The sequence below is a fragment of the Ovis canadensis genome, chromosome 13, assembly GCF_042477335.2.
Source record: "Ovis canadensis isolate MfBH-ARS-UI-01 breed Bighorn chromosome 13, ARS-UI_OviCan_v2, whole genome shotgun sequence".
In the NCBI taxonomy this organism is placed as follows: Eukaryota; Metazoa; Chordata; class Mammalia; order Artiodactyla; family Bovidae; genus Ovis; species Ovis canadensis.
In genome coordinates this window covers 46,349,514-46,372,225 of record NC_091257.1, presented here as the reverse complement: position 1 = coordinate 46,372,225, position 22,712 = coordinate 46,349,514, and the positions used below count along the sequence as shown (strand labels likewise).

Here is a 22,712-nt window from a genome sequence, read left to right as displayed (position 1 = left end):
CAGATACATTCTCTTACAGCTCTGGAGGTCAGGTGTCTTAACATCAGGTGTTGCTGGCTCCTTCTGGAGGCCCTAGGAGAGAATCTCCTTCCTGGCCTTTCCCAGTGTTTGTAGGTCGCCTACGTTTGGCTCATGACCCCTTTCTCCGTCTTCAGAGCCAGAAGTGTAGCACCTTCACATCTTTCTCCCTGACCTCTGCTTCCCTCATCACATCTTCTCTGACTCTAACCATCTTCATCCTTCTTGTGATTATACTGGGTCTATCGTTATAATCCAGGATAATCTCCTCTTGATCCCTAGTCATATCTGCAAAGTCCCCATTGCTATGTAAGATAACATTTCACAAGCTTCAGAGATTAGGATGTGGACATCTTTGAGGGGTCTTTATTCTATCTGCCATACCTTAGGGTATGTGCCCAAGTATAAAATTGGTAAGTTCAAAGCAGCTTTTAGACTTTAGATACATACAGCCAAACTCCTAAAACATTGAATCCTCAGTTGATGTTCACATCTGCAGTAAGAATTCCTATCACACCTTTATATATATATATTTTTAACATTTGATATTCTTATTTTTAAAAGTCTTTGTACTTTTGATAATAATAGTAGCAAACATTTATTGAGTGACCAGTGTATGGTGAGCATAAATGTAAGAATCCTATAGGTATTAAGTAATTTAATCCTCAGGCAACTGTGATGTAGGTACCTTATTATCTCTGTTTTATAGGTGAAGACACTGAGGTCAAGAATTTGTTTAAGTCACACAGTTGGAAATAGTGAAGCTAAAATTCAAACACAGGCAACGAGCTAACTAGGTATCATATTCTAAATGTTTTCTTGGATTGTGTGAACAGATGCACACACATGTATGTACATATACACGTTTTGAATAAAAGATCTCTTAGGGTGTGCCTTTGGCAGCCTTGATTATAAAAAATAATGATAGCTAATATTTATTGAGTACTATGTGACTTAGTGAAAAAGGTTTGCATACAGTCAGTAGGAGTATGGAGGAGGAAAGTGAGCAGTGAAGTTAACTGAAATGCATTTTCCTCTGAGGTCTTAGGACTAGCCTGTGCTTTCTGGTCTAGTGCAGAGTTGTAAAACTTCAGTTCAGTTCAGTCGCCCAGTCTTATCTGACTCTTTGCAACCCCATGAACTGCAGCATGCCAGGCTTCCCTGTCCATTACCAACTCCTGGAGCCTACTCAAACTCATGTCCATCCTGTCGGTGATGTCATCCAACTAGCTCATCCTTTGTTGTCCCCTTCTCCTCCCTCCTTCAATCTTTCCCAGCATCAGGGTCTTTTCCAGTGAGTCTGTTCTTTGCATCAGGTGGCCAAAGTGTTGAAGCTTCAGCCTCAGCATCAGTCCTTCCAGTGAATATTCAGGACTGATTTCCCCCAAGATTGACTGGTTGGATCTTCTTGCAGCCCAAGGAAATCTCAAGAGTCTTCTCCAACACCACAGTTCAAAAGCATCAATTCTTTGGCGTTCAGCTTTCTTGAGAGTCCAACTCTCACATCCATACTGGATGTTTTTCCTACTGGAAGAACCATAACTTGGACTAGACGGATATTTGTTGGCAAAGTAATGTCTCTGCTTTTTAATATGCTGTCTAGGTTGGTCATAGCTTTTCCTCCAAGGAGCAAGCGTCTTAATTTCATGGCTGCAGTCACCATCCACAGTGATTTTGGAGCCCAAAAGAATAAAGTCTGACACTATTTCCATTGTTCCCCATCTATTTGCCATGAACTGATGGGACCAGATGCCATGATCTTAGTTTTCTGAATATTGAGTTTTAAGCCAAATTTTTTACTCTCCTCCTTCACTTTCATCAAGAGGCTCTTTAGTTCTTTTTCGCTTTCTGCCATAAAGCAAAGAAGGACTCAGAATGGCAGGAGAGGAGTTTTAATCTTGGGGATCTTTATGATTGATAACATAATTACAGTTTTACAACAAGCCTTTGTTTTTTCATTCACAACTAACTAGATACAGAGTACTGATGCTTATGCCATCTGTAATTTCTTCGTTGACTTGGTCAGAATGAATATGTCAGAAATTGTCATCTTTTAAATTATGAGAAAGCATCACCAAAAACATGAACAATTCGTAGATGTTCATTCACTCGCAGCAAATTTATGTAAAATATAGTCTTTGTTGTTTAAATCTGTAATAGGCTGCATTACATGTGTTTCTTTAAATAAAATGTGTTTTAAAACATGGTTGTGCCTTTAAAGAATTTAAGGTGAAGGTCTTAGATGTCATGGGGAAAGTGGAGAAGACAGGTTTCTATCCCTTGAATTCTGTTAAGTATTTAAATAGGTGGGCTTCCCAGGTGGCTCAGTGGTAAAGAATCTGCTTGCCAATGCAGGAGACTCAGGTTCTATCTCTGGGTCAGGAAGATTCCCTGGGACCGAGGAGCCTGGTGTGCTACAGTCCATGGGCTCGCAAAGAGTCAGACACCAATTAGCTACTAAAGAACAACAACAATATTTAAATAGCTTTCAACTCATTATATTTGGTGCCATGTGTTGATCTTTTAAAAACTATGTCAGTCAGTTTAATTCTTGTTGTTTTTTATTCTTTTGACTATTGTGTTGGTGGGATAAAATAATGCATTGAGTTACAACTATTTGCTGGTGTGTGTTTGTGGGAGGGCCTGTGTGTGTTTTGAGACTGTGGCTAGTGTATAAGAATATATTCTTGTCTGTTCTTGAAATTTACTTTTCTTTTGGTTTTCAGGGTTATAACCAAGAGAAGTATTGAATTCTTTTTTTCAAGACAAAAAGTTTTTTTGTTTGCTTTTTACTGATCATAAGTAAGTAAGTAAATAAGTGTTAGTCTCTCAGTCGTGCCCGACTCTTCGTGACCCCATGGACTGCAGCCCACCAGGCTCCTCTGTCCATGAGATTTTCCAGGCAAGGATACTGGAATGGGTTGCCATTTCCATCTCCAGAGGATCTTCCCAACTCAGGAATAGAACCCAGGTCTCCTGTACTGCAGGCAGATTCTTTACTGACCGAGCTACAAGGGAAGCCCATTATAAAATATAAAATATTTTACTGATTAGAAAATACTACATTATTATTGTAAAAAAAAAAATCCCACAAATAATCCAAGAAAGTTTAAAGGAAGAGGTAAGAATCACCCCCGAATTACACATCTGCCATCAAGATACAGCCCTATTGACAGCTGGCTTTTTTTGGTTTGTTTGTTTAATGTGTACACATACACTTTATATTACCTCAATGTGATGATCTCTATGCCATATATGTTGTTGCCCATGGCATTGTTTCATTCTTTTTAATGGCTAGGTAATATTCCACTGTATGTGTGTGCCTCATCTTCATCCATTCATCTGTCAGTGGCCTTTAGGTTGTCTCCATGTCTTGGCTGTTGTGCATAGTGCTGCTATGAACATAGGGGTGCATGTATCTTTTTAAATTATAGTTTTGTGTGGATATATGCCCAGGAGTGAGATTGCTGTATCTTATGGCAACTCTTATTTTTAGCTTTGAGGAACCTCCATGATGTTTTTCAATAGTTAATGTACCAGCTTACATTCCCACAAACAGTTAGGATGGTTCCTTTTTCACTACACCCTCGCCAGCATTTGTTATTTGTAGACTTCTTAGTGATGGCCATTCTGACCAATGTGAGGTTGGTACCTCCTTGTAGTTTTGATTTGTATTTATCTAATAGTTAGTGACGTTGAGCATCTTTTCATGTGCTTGTTGGCCATCTTTATGTCTTCTTCGTGGCAAATAGATGGGGGCGGGGGTGGAAACAGTGGCAGATTTTATTTTCTTGAGCTCCAAAATCACTGTGGATGGTGACTACATCCATGAAATTAAAAGGGGCTTGCTCATTAGAAGGAAAGCTATGAAAACTTAGGCAGCATATTTAAAAACAGAGATCATCTTGCAGACAAAGGTCAGTATAGTCAATGGTTTTTTCAGTAGTTATATATAGTTGTGAGAGTTGGACCATAAAGAAGGCTGAGCACCAAAAAATTGATACTTTCAAGTTGCGGTGCTGGAGAAGACTCTTGTGAGTCCCTTGGACAGCAAGGAGATCAAACCAGTCAATCCTAAAGGAAATCAACCCTGAATATTCATTGGAAGGACTGATCCTGAAGCTGAAGCTCCAGTACTTTGGCCATCTGATTAGAAGTGACTCATTGGAAAAGACCCTGATGCTGGGAAAGATTGAAGGCAGGACGAAAAGGGGGTGACAGAGGATGAGATGGTTGAATGGCATCTCTGACTCAATGGACATGAATTTGAGAAAACTCCAGGAGATAATGAAGGACAGGGAAGTGTGGTGTGCTGCAGTCCATGGGGTTTCAAAGAGTCGGACGTGATTTAGCGACTGAACATCAACAATGTCGTCTTTGGAGAAATATCTATTTAGTTCTGCCCATTTTTCAGTTGGGTTTTTTTATTTTTGTTGTTGTTGAGTTGTATGAGCTGATTGTATATTTTGGAAATTAAGCCCTTGTTGGTTGCAGATATTTTCTCCCACTCCATAGGTTGTCTTAGATTTGTTTTGCTTATGTTTTCCTTTGCTGTGCAAAAGCTTGTAAGTTTGATTGCTGCTGCTACTGCTAAGTCACTTCAGTCGTGTCCGACTCTGTGCGACCCCGCAGGTGTGCAGCCCACCAGGCTCCCCTGTCCCTGGGATTCTCCAGGCAAGAACACTGGAGTGGGTTGCCATTTCCGTCCCATTTATTTATTTTTGCTCTTATTTCTGTTGCCTTGGGAGACTGACCTAGAAAAAACATTGAGAATGTTTTGCTTATGTTTTCTTTTAGGAGTTTTGTAGTGTTGTGCTTTATGTTTAAGTCTTTAAGCCATTTTGGATTTATTTTTGTGTATAGTGTGAGGATGTTCTAACTTTATTGATTTACATGTGGCCATTGAACTTTCCCAACACTATTTGCTGACTTTTCCGTGTTCTATATTCTATATTCTTGATTCCTTTGTCAAAGGTTAATTGACATAGGTGTGTGGGTTTATCTGGGCTCTTACTCTGTTCCATTATCCATGTATCTGTTTTTATGCCAGTACCATTTTGATTACTGTAGCTTTGTAGTATTGGCCAAAGTCTAGGGGAGTTTTGCCACCTGCTTTGTTCTTTTTCCTCAGGATTGCTTTGGCAATTCTGGGTCTTCTATGGTTCCATATACAGTTTAGGATTATTTGTTCTAGTTATGTGAAAAATGTCATGGGTAATAGATTGCTTTGGACAGGATGGCTGTTTTCACGATGCTAATTCTTCCAATCCAAGAGCATGGAGTTATCTTTCCATCTCTTTGAATCCTGTTCTTTTTTGTTCATTATAGTTCTCAGCATATAAATTTTTGATCAGGCTTATTCCTAAGTTTATTTAATTTTTTGGTATGATTTTTAAAGGAATTTTTTTTTGCATTCCTTTTTTGATATTTCATTGTTAGTGTAAGGAAATGCAACTTATTGTGATATTTGAAGTGCAAGAATTTTTAAAAAGAAGTAGTAAATATACTTTGGCGATCATTTTAAATTCAGAATCCTTGCATGTCTGTTTTCGCTAAATACTTTTTAGTTTTAATTAAGCTTCACTTTGAATGAAAAGAAATAGACATTTGATGTATTCAATTGATCTTCCATTTCACAACTAGATGTCAGTATTAACGTACCTGATTACATGTTTCAGGTTGATTATAATGAGGTAATTCAAGAATTACTCACCTATATGAGATACAGTTCAGAAAAAAATGATAAGGAAAAGAAGAAAAAAAAGCAACTTTCCTTATTTCAAAGGAGGCCAGTTAATTTTATATTTACATTCTAAAATGTTTTTTCCCCACATTAGCTATGTATGAACAATTTAAACTTTTTGGTTTATTTGGTTAGGAAAGGCTGGTAGAGTGTGTACTTATACCTTTTACTGCCAACAACCAGAAGTTCTTCCTTGCAGCTTTTCCAGAAAGTGTGATCAGAAAAAGGAGGAAAATAATCACTATTCAAACGTGGTGTGTATGTGTGTTTCTTGCCCACTTATTAAGAAACATATTTAAGAGCAGGAATTATGCATGTAATTCCAGTGACATTTCTAACATTTCACTTCAAAGTCTCTCTTGACATAACTAAATCTGCCTTTTTTTTTTTACTTTAAGACTCATGTAAATGGGAATACGATACCCCTTATCCTTTCCTTGTAGATCTAATCTGACAATTTTTAAAAATAATTTATGCTATGTTCATCTAATTATACAGTATCCCACCTTTTTTAAAATCTATGCTTCCTGTTAATATTAACAAATATGCAGTCCATAATAAACCAGAAATATCATGAATAAAATCCAGGTAAAGCAATCAATCAAAATACTGAAAACACATCCTTCCCTTCTACTTTCCCAAAAGATCCTGTGGATCTCTTCTTCCCCAACTGTCTCCCCTCTGAGAATGACTACTCTCGGGCCACTTAAAGTGATAGGGCTCCCTTAGGCAAAATCTACTGAATTATATTTGTTTGGATTTTTTAAACACTTTCAAAATCTGTGTATGCAGCTTAACAAAGATTTTTGGAGGCTATAGATTTAAAGTATACAGTAAGAAATATCAAGACAACTTGTCTTTGGAGCTCAGTTTAAGGTTTTGGTAGAATTGAAAGGCTTGGTTTTTAAGAGTATTATTTAAGTAGTTTAACTTTTTCCTTAACACACTCATACCTTAAAACAATTCTGTTTTGAAAAGGCAGGGTGAATTAGTGTCAGGAAGATCTTAGTATGTTTATTTTTCATCATGGAAATAACTTTCTAGGTCATGTGGTAGATCCTAATTTTATTACAGTATAAAATATGTGCACAGTGCATTTGTTTATTGACTTTAAAAATCTATTGTTTTCTGAGAAAGAATTTTTGGTTCATCAGTTTTTGTATCACCACATAAAACATGCCTTTGGCAGTTGTTTTTTGTCAGTTTTTATGTCTTCTGGGCACATAATACAAGAAAATAAAATTAATTATTGATTGTGGTACAGATTTGGCATATCACTGTGGGTTTTCAGTCAGCCTGTAAAAAGAGAAAAATCATATCAACTAACTCCAGGCAGTCCCAGCTTGCTGTATATATAATAGAAATGCAAGCAGGCGGCATCATGCTAATTACAACACTTCCTGTTTAGCAACACAGTGGAATAGTTCAATGAAATTTACTTAATTCCAAGCTCTCTTACAATGATTAGTAGTTGCTTAGTTCTTAACTTTGATTATAAGGTTTGTGATTTTGCAAATTGATTCTTACATACTAATTTTTGTTATTTGTTTAAAAGCCTTCATTTATGTTTCAAGATCTCTCTGATACCTTTGACAAAGATATAATTTAGAACTTAAATTTACTTTATATGAAGGCAGATAAACTAATTATTGGATTTGGACTCAATTAGAGGCAGCTGCCTATGATATTACTAACTGGACCATGATGCTTCCAGTGACCTATATACAAGGCGGCAGGGTACCTAGAGTTGGTCCTAGCCCAGGTTCTTGAGCCTGGTAGTAGACGTGTAGTAAATATTTACTTGGATGCATTTATCCCCTTGTTTCTCTCTGGCATCATATTTCCTAGGCCTCAATGTAGTGTTGTGATTGTTTCTGAGTGTGTGTTTGCTTCCTCTTTGCCCCATCTTCTGTGATCTGGTTTTTATTTCCAGGTCCTTATTACATGCAGCCTAGCTCCTCACATCCTAATGTTTTTCTTTTTCATTTTTTGATATTTGGGCTGCCAAATTTAACTTTTAAAAGAAATGGTTATTAAAGAAATAGCTATTTGTAGCTACTATTTAACTTTGTAATACTTTCTCTGATGATTTTCCTAAGACCTCTCAAATACATTTATTTCAAGAACTCTTCACATTTTCTACTGATTTGGGACAGGGTTTACACATAATTGGGTTTGTATGTGTTTTGAGAAAGAAGTGCAAAGAGGGTGGTAATTGCAAAATACAACAGCAGTTACAAATTTTGACTGCTCTTTTAAGACTATACCAAAATTCTCTGAATCTGAAAGCATTATGAAAATGCCTTTCTTCAGCTGCAAGTCAGAGCAATGAAGGAAGACATACCCTTGTAATTATTTCTTTTACTCTTCTCTCCTGATCTGTCAAAATTTTTAATTTTTGGTCTGTGAAATTTTTATATTTGGATACAAATTAATTTTTCATTCCATTTAAAAACTTGCCTAAGCCTTCAAGGAGTGAATTCTGTGATATGTGAGTTACATGTTAATAAAGCTCTTAAAAAAAATTTACCTGAAACTTATCAAAACTTACCTAAAAGCATTTCCAGTGGTAGTGGGAAGCAGAATTATATCAATGTTAGAAGATGAGGAACAAATTGTAGTTAATTTCTAAATTTCCAAGCCATATGACTTTTAAGAATATCTTTCACTTTTATGTTTTTTGGTTTAATTTAGGAAAACTTTCCATTTGACTCATAAATCTATACCTTAATGGAGGAAGGAAAGCAAATATGAGAGATAATGACTAAAACATTTGTCTTATTTTTAGCACCAGAATGTTGTTGAGAGAGATGAACCAGAGGTACATAAATATTCCACTTCCCACCTAGTTCTTCCTGGCTTTGTTGTCGACTGACAACCTGAGATCTGACTAGATAATTGAGGAAGTGAGGAAATGTACTAAAAAATTCTGTTATTTTAGCTCTTTTTTATAATGAACAAGTTGGTCTTAAGGATTGACATTCTAAGATATTCCATTTGTCATTACAGAAAGCTGTATACCTGCACAAGTGGTGGCTGCTGTTGATGTAAACACTGTTGCTAATGAAGTATATAAGTATAATTTTCCTCACACACAGTTACTGGCCAAGACAATTGAAGTGAGTAACAATTATTATTGTTTTAATAAATATATAGCAAGTAAAAATGTGATTGAGGAATACTGCAAGATACTGATTTCTGGTGTCTTCATTTGAAGATAAGTCATATATAAATGAAAAGGTTTAGGAGAAGGGAATTAAATTTATATTTTTTAATTCTGTCAGAAGGTAGCATGTTATTTTTTTTCTTTCTTCCTTTTAAAAAATTTCTAGCTTTAGAGAGATACAATCAGTAATTTGGTCTTGAAAGAATTGAAAAGTAAGCATATACTCTATTTCTAAATGTTTAGTTTTATAATGATATTAAACTTGGCTTAATTCTTAATTTTTAAGCAGTACTCAGGTACAATGTTGGAGAAGGAAATGGCAACCCACTCCAGTGTTCTTGCCTGGAGAATCCCAGGGACGGGGGAGCCTAGTAGGCGGCCGTCTATGGGGTCGCATAGAGTTGACTGAAGCGACTTAGCAGCAGCAGCAGCAGCAGGTACAATATATACATAGCAGGAGGGAAAAAAGAGAAAATGAAAAAAAATCATTGGTTATATTATTGGGTTGGCCAAAAAAGTTCATTCAGGTTTTTCTGTAAAGGTGTAGGCAAAAACCGGAATGAACTTTTTGGCCAACCCAATACTTACTAAATGCTACTTTAAAAAAAAATTTTTTTTTATTTTTAATTGAAGAATAATCACTTTACAGTATAATGTTGGTTTCTGCCATACATCAACATGAATCAGCCGTAAGTATACATATGTCCCCTCCCTGTTAAGTCTCCCTCCCACCTCTCACTCTATGCCACTCCTCTAGGTTGTCACAGAGCCCCAGTTTGAGTTCCCTGAGTCATACTATAATTCCACTGGCTATCTGTTTTACATATGGCAGTGTATATGTTTCCATAATACTCTCTTCTTGTTGACACCTGTCCAAGTTAAAGATAGTTTTTTGCTTGTGATGAACTCAGCAGAAGTATTTAACGCATTGTTACTTTCAAAATACAGTGTAATATGAAATTGTGTTTTTTCTCCCAGTCTTATGTTGTGCAAAATTTTACACATATTTCTCATGGAACTGTAATTTATATGCAAGAAACTGTACTCTTTGTGTATAGTTTGAGTTTTGACCAATGTCCATGGGGTTGTAAGACTCGGACAAGACTGAGCACACACACACTCATACAACTGAGTCAGCACAGTTGGGACTTTAGAACAGCCACTACCCTAAAATGTTCCTAAGTGTCAGTATCTTACCCCAGCCCTAGGCAACCACTGATCTGCTTTCAGTCATTACAAATTAAATATTCTGTTTCTAGTATACCATAAATAAAATCATGAGTGTAATTTTTTTGAGTGTGACTTCTTTTGTTTAGTGTAATGTTTTTTGCATTGTATCAATCAGTAGTTGCCTCTTCATTATTGTTCTGTGATATTCTGTATGTACAGGTATTTGTGGAAATTTCGTATTGCAAACTGTGTATCTGTTCACATGTTTGACGTTTAGATTGTTTCCAGTTTTTGACTGTTATAAAAAGGTTGATATGAAGATCCATGTATAAGTTTTTGTGTGGACTTTATTTTTCTGTGGGTAAATACCTAGGAGTAGAATTGCTGGAGTGTATGATAGACTTCTTTAATTTTATGAGAAAAAGCCAACTGTTTTACATAGTGTTCATACCATTTTATAGTCACACAGTCAATGTTTAAGTGTTTCAGTTATTTTACATCTTTATCAAAAGTTGCTATTGTCAATCTTTTAAATCTTAGCGTCTCTTGTGAGCATACAGTGATATTGTGGTTTTAATTTGCATTTCCCTGGTGACTAATAATGTTGAGTACTTTTTCATGTGATTATTGGACATTTCTATGTCTTTGATGACATTTCTTTTCTGTTTTTTTTTGTTTGTTTTTTTATTGTTTGGTATGTTTGTGCTTTTTCATACTGTTCATGGGGTTCTCAAGGCAAGAATACTGAAGTGGTTTGCTATTCCCTTCTCCAGTGGACCTAAACTGTGGGAAAGTCTGAAAGAGATGGGAATACCAGACCACCTGACCTGCCTCTTGAGAAATCTGTATGCAGGTCAGGAAGTAACAGTTAGAACTGGACATGGAACAACAGACTGGTTCCAAATAGGAAAAGGAGTACGTCAAGGCTGTATATTGTCACTCTGCTTATTTAACTTATATGCAGAGTACATCATGAGAAACGCTGGGCTGGATGAAGCACAAGTTAGAATCAAGATTGCCTGGAGAAATATCAATAACCTCAGACATGCAGATGACACAACCCTTATGGCAGAAAGCTAAGAAGAACTAAAGAGCCTCTTGATGAAAGTGAAAGAGGAGAGTGAACACGTTCGCTTAAAGCTCAACATTCAGAAAACTAAGATCATGGCATCTGGTCTCATTACTCCATGGCAAATAGATGGGGAAACAGTGTCAGACTTTATTTTCTTTGGCTCCAAAATCACTGCAGATGGTGACTGCAGCCATGAAATTAAAAGACGCTTGCTCCTTAGAAGAAAAGCTATGACCAACCTAGACAGCATATTAAAAAGCACAAACATTCCTTTGCCAACAAAGGTCCTTCTAGTCAAGGCTATGGTTTTTCCAGTAGTCATATATGAGTATGAGAGTTGGACTATAAAGAAAGCTGAGTGCTGAAGAATTGATGCTTTTGAATTGTATTGGAGAAGACTCTTGAGAGTTCCTTGGACTGCAAGGAGATCCAAACAGTCCATCCGAAAGGAGATCAGTCCTGAGTGTTCATTGGAAGGCCTGATGTTGAAGCTGAAACTCCAGTACTTTGGCCACCTGATACAAAGAACTGACTCATTAGGAAAGACCCTGATGCTGGGAATGATTGAAGGTGGGAGGAGAAGGGGATGACAGAGAATGAGATGCTTGGATGGCATCACCGACTCAATGGACATGAGTTTGGATAAACTCCAGGAGTTGGTGATAGACAGGGAGGCCTGATGTGCTACAGTCCATGGGGTTGCAAAGGGTTGGATATGACTGAGCAACTAAACTGAACTGAACTGATGTTTGTGCTGTTATCATTTAGTTTTAAGAAATGTTCACATTTTCTGATTTCACATTGTCAGAAATATGTGTAATAAATATTTTCTCCAATTCTGTAATTTGTCTTTCCTTAACTGTGTTCATGAAGTGCAGAAGTTACTTTTTTTTTTTTTCGCTTTTATGGGACACTTTTTCTGTCTTGTGAAGTCTTTGTTTACTCCATTTTTTCCTGTTACTTTTATAGTTTTGGCTTTTACATTTAGGTTTATGACCCATTTAAATGGTTATGTTTTGTGTGTGGTCTCAGTCAGTTCAGTCGCTCAGTCGTGTCCGACTCTTTGTGACCCCATGAATCGCAGCACGCCAGGCCTCCCTGTCCATCACCATCTCCCGGAGTTCACTCAAACTCATGTCCATCGAGTCGGTGATGCCATCCAGCCATCTTATTCTCTGTCGTCCCCTTCTCCTCCTGCCCCCAATCCCGCCCAGCATCAGAGTCTTTTCCAGTGAGTCAACTCTTCGCATGAGGTGGCCAAAGTCCTGGAGTTTCACTTTAGCATCATTCCTTCCAAAGAAATCCCAGGGCTGATCTCCTTCAGAATGGACTGGTTGGATCTCCTTGCAGTCCAAGGGACTCTCAAGAGTCTTTTCCAACACCATAGTTCAAAAGCATCAATTCTTTGGCACTCAGCTTTCTTCACAGTCCAACTCTCACATCCATACATGACCACTGGAAAAACCATACCCTTTACTAGATGGACCTTTGATGGCAAAGTAATGTCTCTGCTTTTGAATATGCTATCTAGGTTGGTCATAACTTTCCTTCCAAGGAGTAAGCGTCTTAATTTCATGGCTGCCGTCACCATCTGCAGTTATTTTGGAGCCCCCCCAAAATAAAGTCTGACAGTTTCCACTGTTTCCCCATCTATTTCCCATGAAATGATGGGACCAGATTTGTGTGGTCTCAGGTAGGGGTAATTTTTTTTTTAAGTGCATATAAAATTATCCTAACACCATTTTCTGGAAAGACTATCCTTTACAAATTCTTTGACATCTTTGTTAAAAAATAGATCATATGTGTATGAGTAAATTTCTGAATTCTCTCTTCAGCACTATCTATGTTTTTATCCTTATATCAATAACACACTCTTGGTTATTGTAGCTTTCTAATATATATTAAATTCAGGCAGTATAAGTTCTCAAAATTCTGAATTTATTTTTTAAGATGATTTTGAATACTCTCTAATTTACAGTTCTGTATAAATTTCAGAATCAGCTTGCTAATTTCTACCTAAAAAAGGTATTTTGATTGAAATTTCACTGAGTGGTTTTGGAAGAACTGATATCTTCATAAAATAATCTTCCAGTTTATGAATATGGTATCTCTCTTTACTTATTTAGGTCTTTATTAATTTGTATCAGCTATATTTTATAATAATTAATATTTTGTAATATTTATTAACCGTATCCTGTAACTTTGCTATATTGACTTATTGGTTCTGATAACTTTAATATTGATTTTTTAGGATTTTTAACATGTACAGTTCTATTGTCTGAGGAAAAATAGTTATACTTTTCCCTTCCAACCAGTATGACTTTTTCCTTGCCTTATTGCATTGTTTAGGAACTTCTTTACAATGTTGAATGAAAAGTGTGACATTGGACATCCCTGCCTTCTGCCAGATATTAGGGGAGAATTATTTAGTCATTTATCATTTAACATCTTAGATGTTAGCTGTATATTTTTCATGTATTACATGCTTAGAGGAACATGGGTATTTAGAAGCAGGTGAAGTAAATGAGAAGACTGGCAAAGAGGTTGGAGGAGAAATAGGTCTGGGAGTCTTAAGAGTCAAGGTAGGAGAGAGTTTCAAAAACAAGAGAAGAATTGGTCAGAGGGATAGCAGTAGCTTTAGAAACTGGATTTTTTTAAAAAAATTATTTAAATACTTCTATGAGAGGAACTGGGAGACACAGATTTGATCCCTGGGTCGGGAACATCCCCTGGAGGAGGAAATGGCAACCCACTCCAGTATTCTCGCCTGGAAAATCCCATGGACAGAGAAGCCTGGTGAGCTACAGCCCATGGGGTCGCAAAGAGTCAGACATGACTGAAGTGACTGAGTATGAGCATGCCTTTTATTAAGTTGAGGAAATTTCCTTTTATTTCATTTTCTAAGAATTTGTATTATGAATGAATAGGTTTTGAATTTTGTTGGAAACTTTTTTTTCATCATTTAACCCGATTATATAATTTTCCCTTTTATTCTGTTAATATGGTGATCATATCAACTCCTTTTTTGAATGTTAAGTCAGTATTGCATTCCTAGGGTAAATCCTACTTTTTTATGATATAGAATCAGTTTTATGTTAAGCTGCATCCCAGTTGCTAAAATTTTATTAAGTATTCTTACATTTATCTTTGTGACTTTTGTACTTTCCTCATAAAATATTTGTGTGGTTTTGATATTAGGGCAGTATCAATACTAGCTTTATATTGGGCTGAAAGTTTGTTTGGGTTTTCTCTGAGATGTTATGGAAAAACTCAAATGAACTTTTTGGCCAACCCAGTTGGCTTCACAAACTCTTATTTTCTCTAAGAGTCTGTGAAGAACAAGTATTAGATCTTCTATAAATAATAGAATTTCATCACTGGAGCCATCTGGACCTGGAGTTTTCTTTGTGGGAAGGTTTTCAGTTATGAGTAAGTGTCTGCCTACAGTGTGGGAGACCTGAAGTCTTGGAGTTTTAAGAGTCAAGGTAGGAGAGAATTTCAAAAACAAGAGAAGAATTGGTCAGAGGGATAGCAGTAGCTTTAGAAACTGGATTAAAAAATATATATGTTTAAATACTTCTATGAGAGGAACCAGGAGACACAGGTTTGATCCCTGGGTCAGGAACATCCTCTGGAGAAGGAAATGGCAACCCACTCCAGTAATCTTGACTTTTAAATTATGAGTTTATTTATCTATTATAAGACTATTGAGGCTTTCTATTTATTTTTCATTCAGTTTTGGAAATTTGTGTCTTTGAAGAAATTTATCTTTTACTCTGCTTTGTCAAGCATATTGGCATAACGTTGTTCATCATTTCCTTATATCCATTGTTTATCATTCCTGATGTTAGTAATTTTTATCTTTTCTGTTTTGTCCTCTACTACTAAAGCTAGAGCCTTACCAAATTTATTGCTTTTTTTCAAGTAAACAGGTTTAGATGGAACTGATTTTATCTAGTAGTCATTTGTGCTATTTCACTAATTTCTACTAATCTTTATTATTCTTTACTACTTGGTGTTTAATATGCTCTCTGTTACACTGCTTGCCTTGGGACCTTAGATGATTGACTTGAGTTTGTGTTTCTTTTTTAATGCAAACATAGAATGTTGTACATTTTCTTAAATTTCAGTTACAAATCACAAATTTTCCCTGGTGGCTGAGAGGTTAAAGCGTCTGCCTGGAATGCAGGAGACCTGGGTTCTATCCCTGGGTTGGGAAGATCCCCTGGAGAAGGAAATGGCAACCCACTCCAGTACTCTTACCTGGAGAATCCCATGGAGGGAGGATCCTGGTAGACTACAGTCCATGGGGTTGCAAAGAGTTGGACACGACTGAGCAACTTCAGTCACTCACTATGTTCATTTTCATTCAGCTCAAAGTATTTTCTAATTTCCCCTCTGATTTTTTCTTTGGCTCATGTGTTAGTTTGTAAGAATGGTTCTAAAATTTCCAAATATTTAGGAATTTTTGAGGTATCTTTCTGTTGCTGATTTCTCATTTCTGTTTTACTGGTGTCATACTGTGTATGATTTTAGTTATTTTAAATTGGTTGAGACTTGTGTTATGGCCCAGAATTCACTCTGTCTAGTGAATACTCTGTCTCCTGTTGGAAAGAATGTGTATTCTGTTTTTGTTGAGTGGACATATATAAATATCATTTGGGTCAAGTTAGTTGATAGTATTGTCAATTTTTCTATATCTTTACTGATTTTTTCCTATCATTTGCTGAGAGAATGTTGTAATATCCATGCACAACTGTGAATGTCTATTAACTCCTTTTAGTTTTTGGTTCATTTTATCCAGAGCTCTTTTATTAAGTCTATATGCTTTATGATTGTTTTCTTGATTAATTGACCTGTTTATCATTATGAAATATTCCTCTTTATCCCTCAGAATTATTTCTTGTTCTGAAGTCTATTTTCTTGATATTAATATAGCTTCTTAAATTAATGTAACTTCTGCTTTCTTATGGTTAGTGTTTATATGCATATATTTTATCCATCCTTTTAATTTTGCCTCTTATTTTTGGCTGTGCCATGTGGTTTGCTAGATCTTAGTTCCCAGACCAGGAATTAAATCTGTGCCCTTGACAGTGAAAGCGCAGAGTTGTAACCACTGGACCACCAGAGAATTCCCTGTCCTTGCATTTCAATTAGAATTATTATAAGATCCCTTCATATTCACTGAGACTGTTCATTTTTAGTCTATTCTACTCTGTTTGCTTCATTTTAGAAGCACACTATATTGCTGTATCTTTAAGAGGTATTTTTTTTGATATGTAACTGTTCATTTTAGGTATTTTTCACTTCCAGAAGTTCCAATTAATTCTTTTTTATGTTCTTGTCTCCTTATAATATTTTCATTTTCCTTTAAGTATTTGAACAAATTAATGATATTTATAATGACTGCTTTAAAATCTTTGTTAATTCCAGCATGTCATTTTTGGGCTTGTCTCTATTGATGGATTCTTCCTCCGTTTACCCCCATTTGTCATGGGTCACATTATCTTGTTTTATTAGCATTGTAGTAATTTTTTATTGGGAGCCTAACATTGTACGTTTTACATTTTTGAGTGCTGGAGTTTACTGTAATCTTTACTGTAGTCTTTACTGTTGGATTTTGTTCTCAGAAGTAGTTAATTTCTGTATTTCATTCCTTATGCAGCTTCTTTTAGTGTGGTAGTCTTGCTCTGCAAATTCTAGTCACCTTGACCTTGAATGCCAATGTCTCTCTTCAACTCATCTACCTTCCCAGGTACAGTGTGAGTGTCCTTTCCCTTCACTGCTGTGTGGAAATTATCTCCAGGTAGAAAGTCTAATTATCTTCAACTTTATTTTTTGTCTTTTTCCAAGGAATGGCAGTCCTATCTGCCTATGGTCCAATATCTGAAAATAGTTATTACATTTCTCCCAGTTTTCTAGTTTATTTACAAAAGGAAAGTAAGTCTCAGAATTTATTCCCTCCAGACAGAAGCAAAAGTCTCACAAATTTTATTTAAGTAAGATACAGTTCATTATACCATGAAGTCCACCACTTTAAAGTGTACATTTTTAGCATTTTTCTTTTTTCACTTACTGACAAAGTTGTGTAAGGATTACCCCTTTCTAATTCTAGAGCGTTCTCATCCCCGTGAAAAGTAACCTGGTGCCCATTAGCAGTGACTCCCCATTTCTCCCTCCCTCCAGGCCCTGGAAACCACTAATCTACTTTCTATCTCTATGGGTTTGATTTTTCTAGGCATTCCGTGTAAATGGGATCATATAATATGTGGCCCTTTTTTGTCTGGGTTCTTGCACTTAGCATGTTTCCATATAGACATGTGGTTACATGTGTCAGTGCTTCATTTCTCTTAATGGCTGAATAGTATTCCATTATTTGGACGTACCACACTTTGTGTATCCAACAGGTTTATTTTAAGCTTCCTTTTAGCTGGATATGAAATAGGTCCATTTCCTGGCTCTGTGATTGGGTATTCACAGGGTAAAAGTCATCTGTTTATGTGTTGAAGAACGTCTATCACTGATACTGAGAACAAAATATTTTTCTGCCCGGGCCTCATCGAGAGAATTACTGTGGGTATAACATCATCTTTCCAGTCACTGGTAGAGTGCACTTCATGAACATCATGGCCAACTGCACCAAGTCTGCCAGTCTCATCATGGACGTAGGGCAGAAGTAAATACAGGGTCAGGAGAAACATACCTGTGAAAAAGTAACTGAATTGACTCATATGTAGGCAATCTGCATTTAGGTTCCAAAATTTCTGTGACATAGATTATGATAGCAAAATTTATTTTATTTTAAAAAATTGCATCTAAGTTTAAATTTAATGTAAATATGTAAAAGTTGATGCGGCCAAATATCCAATTCAGCAAGGGTTTTCTCCCACTGAACAAAATATGAAACAACAACAAAATCTCAGTAAAGCTCCCATTACGTTAGATGACTTAACCTTTTTCTGTTTTTTACCTTCTAAGGGAAACTGTGAGACACTTTACGTATTTGGGGTTCCCAACTACATGCCAAAAGAAATTTGGGGGCATTTAGAATAATATATATGTAACCATTTTTCTAGTGATAGCTCTATTTCAGTACTAGTTTTAATAGATGATAACAAGTCATATTATCTGCATATAAAATGAGAATACTAGGGAGAGGAAAGAATGGAGATAGGAACCTCCCACTCATTTGAGAGGAGAGAATCAGTTCATTAAAAGTGTCTATGAGAAAAAAGACGATGTGCCTTCCTACAGCTGTTAGTCTCTTCTTGGATGTTCTCTTCAGCCCTGTTCTGTAATGGAAAGAGTATGTCATGTCCAGATCAAATGTATCAGAAGTACATTGAGGGTCATGCTTAAAAAGCAGTTGGGAATTTAATGGAGAACTTAGGAGTAATGAGAGACTTAAGGGGTTTTAAGTTTCATAAGCAGGAGGAGAAGGGGATGACAGAGGATGAGATGGTTGGATGGCATCACCGACTCAGTGGACATGAGTTTGAGTGAACTCCAGGAGTTGGTGATGGACAGGGAGGCCTGGCGGGCTGCAGTCGATGGGTCGCAAAGAGTCAGCCATGACTGAACAACTGAACTGAACTGAACTGAAAACAACATATTCTGATCAACTGAAATTTGAGAAAATTGACTTCATGCAAGTTATTGAGCCCTTAGAGGAACAGAGATATGACTGAGAACTAGTCTTTACCTGCAGAAACTTACTACTTAGTGCAGAACTTGAACTGGTGAACACTTTTCTTTGGGACTTCTGATTGAATGGCAAAGACAAGATATTTCTATTCTAAAATTATATTTCTTTTCCTAATAGAAATAAGAGAAAAGAGGAGATGGGAAACCATTATGAATGAAAATAGGATTTAAACAGAAACCAAAACAAAAAAGAAAACTGAGAAAAATAATGTCAGATATAGTGGCAATAAGACAGTGAATGAAGATGGCAAAAGTGCATTCAATTTAGATCTCTCTGTGTCTCATGCAGCTTTGAGAAGGACAAGGGAGTAGACAAAGCAGACCCAGCAATTATTTGTTCAAAGTGAAGAGAAGAGACATTAAAACATTCCAAATCACTGGGCTGAAAACATCACTGCAAGCTCTGCAGACTTCTTACTCATTCTAAATGTGAGAACATGAGTTAAGGACAGAGGCATGGTCTTAAGTTAGAGAGCTTTGTGGGTTCTTCCCAGAAACTGCAGTGACAAAGTACTTGCTCTTTCATCTTTTTAGCAAATTTCTCGATTCAAGTGATTTCCATTAAAAAAAATATATATATATATATATATATATTAGTAATTAGAAAGGAGCCTTTGAGGCTATGTTGATAGAGTACTTTTTGAAGGAAGGAAGTAACAAAAACAAGCAGAATATTTACAGAAAAATTGTGTGAAGAAGCAGAAGAAAATTACAAACACACATCTCCATTAGTTTGAAACCTTAAATAAAACATGATATCTTCAGGAACTCAAATAAATGTATTGTTGTTCAGTCACAGTCACGCCCGATTCTTTGCAACCCCATGGACTGTAGTATGCCAGGCTTCCCTGTCCTTCACCATCACCCAGTTTGCTCAAACTCTTGTCCATTGAATCGGTGGTGCCATTCAATCATTTCTTCCTCTGTCGTCCCCTTCTCCTCCTGCCTTCAATCTCTCCCAGCATAAGGGTCTTTTCTAATGAGTTGGCTCTTTGCATCAGGTGGCCAAAGTATTGTAGCTTCATTCAAAAGCAATAATAAGACAATAGACTTGAAAACTATCAGTGGCCTGGGAAGAAGAAAAAGAGATGAGAAAAATAAAACCATTATAGAAATAAAAGTTATGTCAGAGTGGCAAACAGAGGACAGCAAAACAAACGGGACAAAAACATTCAGTTCAGTTCAGTTCAGTCGCTCAGTCGTGTCCGACTCTTTGCGACCCCATGAATCACAGCATGCCAGGCCTCCCTGTCCATCACCAACTCCGGAGTTCACTCAGACTCACGTCCATCTAGTCAGTGATGCCACTGAGCCATCTCATCCTCTGTCGTCCCCTTCTCCTCCTGCCCCCAATCCCTCCCAGCATCTGAGTCTTTTCCAATGAGTCAACTCTTTGCATGAGGTGGCCAAAGTACTGGAGTTTCAGCTTCAGCATAATTCCCTCCAAAGAAATTCCAGGGCTGATCTTCTTCAGACTGGACTGGTTGGATCTTGTTGCAGTCCAAGGGACTCTCAAGAGTCTTCTCCAACACCACAATTCAAAAGCATCAATTCTTTGGCGCTCAGCCTTCTTCACAGTCCAACTCTCACATCCGTACATGACCACAGGAAAAACCACAGCCTTGACTAGACGGAGCTTAGTCGGCAAAGTAATGTCCCTGCTTTTGATTATGCTATCTAAGTTGCTCATAACTTTTCTTCCAAGGAGTAAGCGTCTTTTAATTTCATGGCTGCAGTCACCATCTGCAGTGATTTTGGAGCCCCCAAAAATAAAGTCTCCCACTGTTTCCACTGTTTCCCCATCTATTTCCCATGAAGTGATGGGACCGGATACCATGATCTTCGTTTTCTGAATGTTGAGCTTTAAGCCAACTTTTTCACTCTCCTCTTTTACTTTCATCAAGAGGCTCTTTAGTTCCTCTTCACTTTCTGCCATAAGGGTGGTGTCATCTGCATATCTGAGGTTATTGATATTTCTCCCAGCAATCTTGACTCCAGCTTGTGCTTCTTCTAGCCCAGTGTTTCTCATGATGTACTCTGCATAGAAGTTAAATAAGCAGGGTGACAATATACAGCCCTGACATACTCCTTTTCCTATTTGGAACCAGTCTGTTGTTCCATGTCCAGTTCTAACTGTTGCTTCCTGACCTGCATACAGGTTTCTCAAGAGGCAGGTCAGGTGGTCTGATACTCCCATCTCTTGAAGAATTTTCCACAGTTTATTGTGATCCACACAGTCAAAAGCTTTGGCATAGTCAATAAAGCAGAAATAGATGTTTTTCTGGAACTCTCTTCCTTTTTCCATCATCCAGCAGATGTTGGCAATTTGATCTCTGGTTCCTCTGCCTTTTCTAAAACCAGCTTGAACATCAGGAAGTTCACGGTTCACGTACTGCTGAAGCCTGGCTTGGAGAATTTTGAGCATTACTTTACTAGCATGTGAGATGAGTGCAATTGTGTGGTAGTTTGAATATTGTTTGGCATTGTGTTTCTTTGGGATTGGAATGAAAACTGACCTTTTCCAGTCCTGTGGCCACTGCTGGGTTTTCCAAGTTTGCTGGCATATTGAGTGCAGCACTTTCACAGCATCCTCTTTCAGGATTTGAAACAGCTCAACTGGAATTCCATCACCTCCACTAGCTTTGTTCGTAGTGATGTTTTCTAAGGCCCACTTAACTTCACATTCCAGGATGTCTGGCTCTAGGTGAGTGATCACACCATAGTGATTATCTGGGTCGTGAAGATCTATTTTGTACAGTTCTTCTGTGTATTCTTGCCACCTCTTCTTAACATCTCCTGCTTCTGTTAGGTCCCTACCATTTCTGTCCTTTTTCGAGCCCATCTTTGCATGAAATGTTCCCTTGGTATCTCTAATTTTCTTGAAGAGATCTCTAGTCTTTCCCATTAAACGTTAACAGAAGTAAATGAAAAACATTCCTGAAATAAAACCTCCAACAATTAATGAACTGTATTACCTGTGAACCCTTACTGAAAAAAAATGATTCAGTAACTTAATCTAACTAAGCAAGCAATGAATCAGAGTGGAAAACCCAGAAATAAAGCTGCCATGTTAGGAAAGAAATTATGGTCAGGAAGCAAGGTGAGAGTGTTATAAATCTTGGCAGTGTAAAAATACTATAATTGGAGTAGGAAGGGAAAGTGAGACTCAAAAAATATGTCTATTCTTTGAAAGATAAATGAAGCTGTAGATTTTTAGGACATTATTTCATGTTGTTGTCAGGAGCTCAGCTGAGCTGTCAGGGATCAGAGTAGCTGATTAAAGCAACAGGGCAAAAATGAAAGAGTGAAGCCTTGATTACTTGCTGTAGAGAAAATGTCTATGCCCTGCCCCCTGTTCTGTTTCCCTAGGGTACAGCACCCCGCTGGGAAGTTGAGTGAATCAGCAGACATGGGAGTCAGCTAACAGTTGAGGGAGCCCCTGGTATTGGAGGAGAGTGCGATTTGCTGGATATAGTCATAGCAAGAGAAGTATCTTTAAGGGCTCCTCCTCCTCCCAGAAGGAGGCCTTGGCAGAAATAGACGGCAGCTGAAGAGGACTCTGTGCCCACAGATAGAGAGATCTTCGAATGCAAATAAGTGAAGCGCATGACCTTCCAGGGGGCCTTGCTGTCAGAGACTGCCAGGCACTGGCCTTGCACCAAGTCTGGAGTGGGTAGGATGACTTTCCCCAGCACCTGCTGGGTGAAGCCTTTGTCATGGCCTGTGGTCAGGCCTGAAAAATGCATGTAGGTTTTTAACCAAGAACAGGACAGTTACAAAGATAATTAGTAATAAAACTAAAATCTGGTATTTATCTAGATAGGAGATGGAAAATTACT

General features: G+C 37.2%; 1 protein-coding gene across 5 annotated transcripts in view; it reads left to right on the top strand.

Annotated features, from left to right (window-relative positions):
* Nucleotides 1–22,712, top strand: part of TRDMT1 (tRNA aspartic acid methyltransferase 1) — a 71,123-nt gene that overhangs the window by 29,188 nt on the left and 19,223 nt on the right. For 3 of the 5 annotated variants that reach the window (XM_069547584.1, XM_069547583.1, XM_069547585.1), the window contains exon 2: nucleotides 8,771–8,880. The exons of the other annotated variants lie outside the window; for them this stretch is intronic. In XM_069547584.1, coding sequence (XP_069403685.1) covers nucleotides 8,825–8,880 — 56 coding nt within the window. In that variant the 5' untranslated portion in view covers nucleotides 8,771–8,824. The remainder of the gene's footprint in view (nucleotides 1–8,770; nucleotides 8,881–22,712) is intronic. 5 annotated transcript variants of the gene reach the window in all.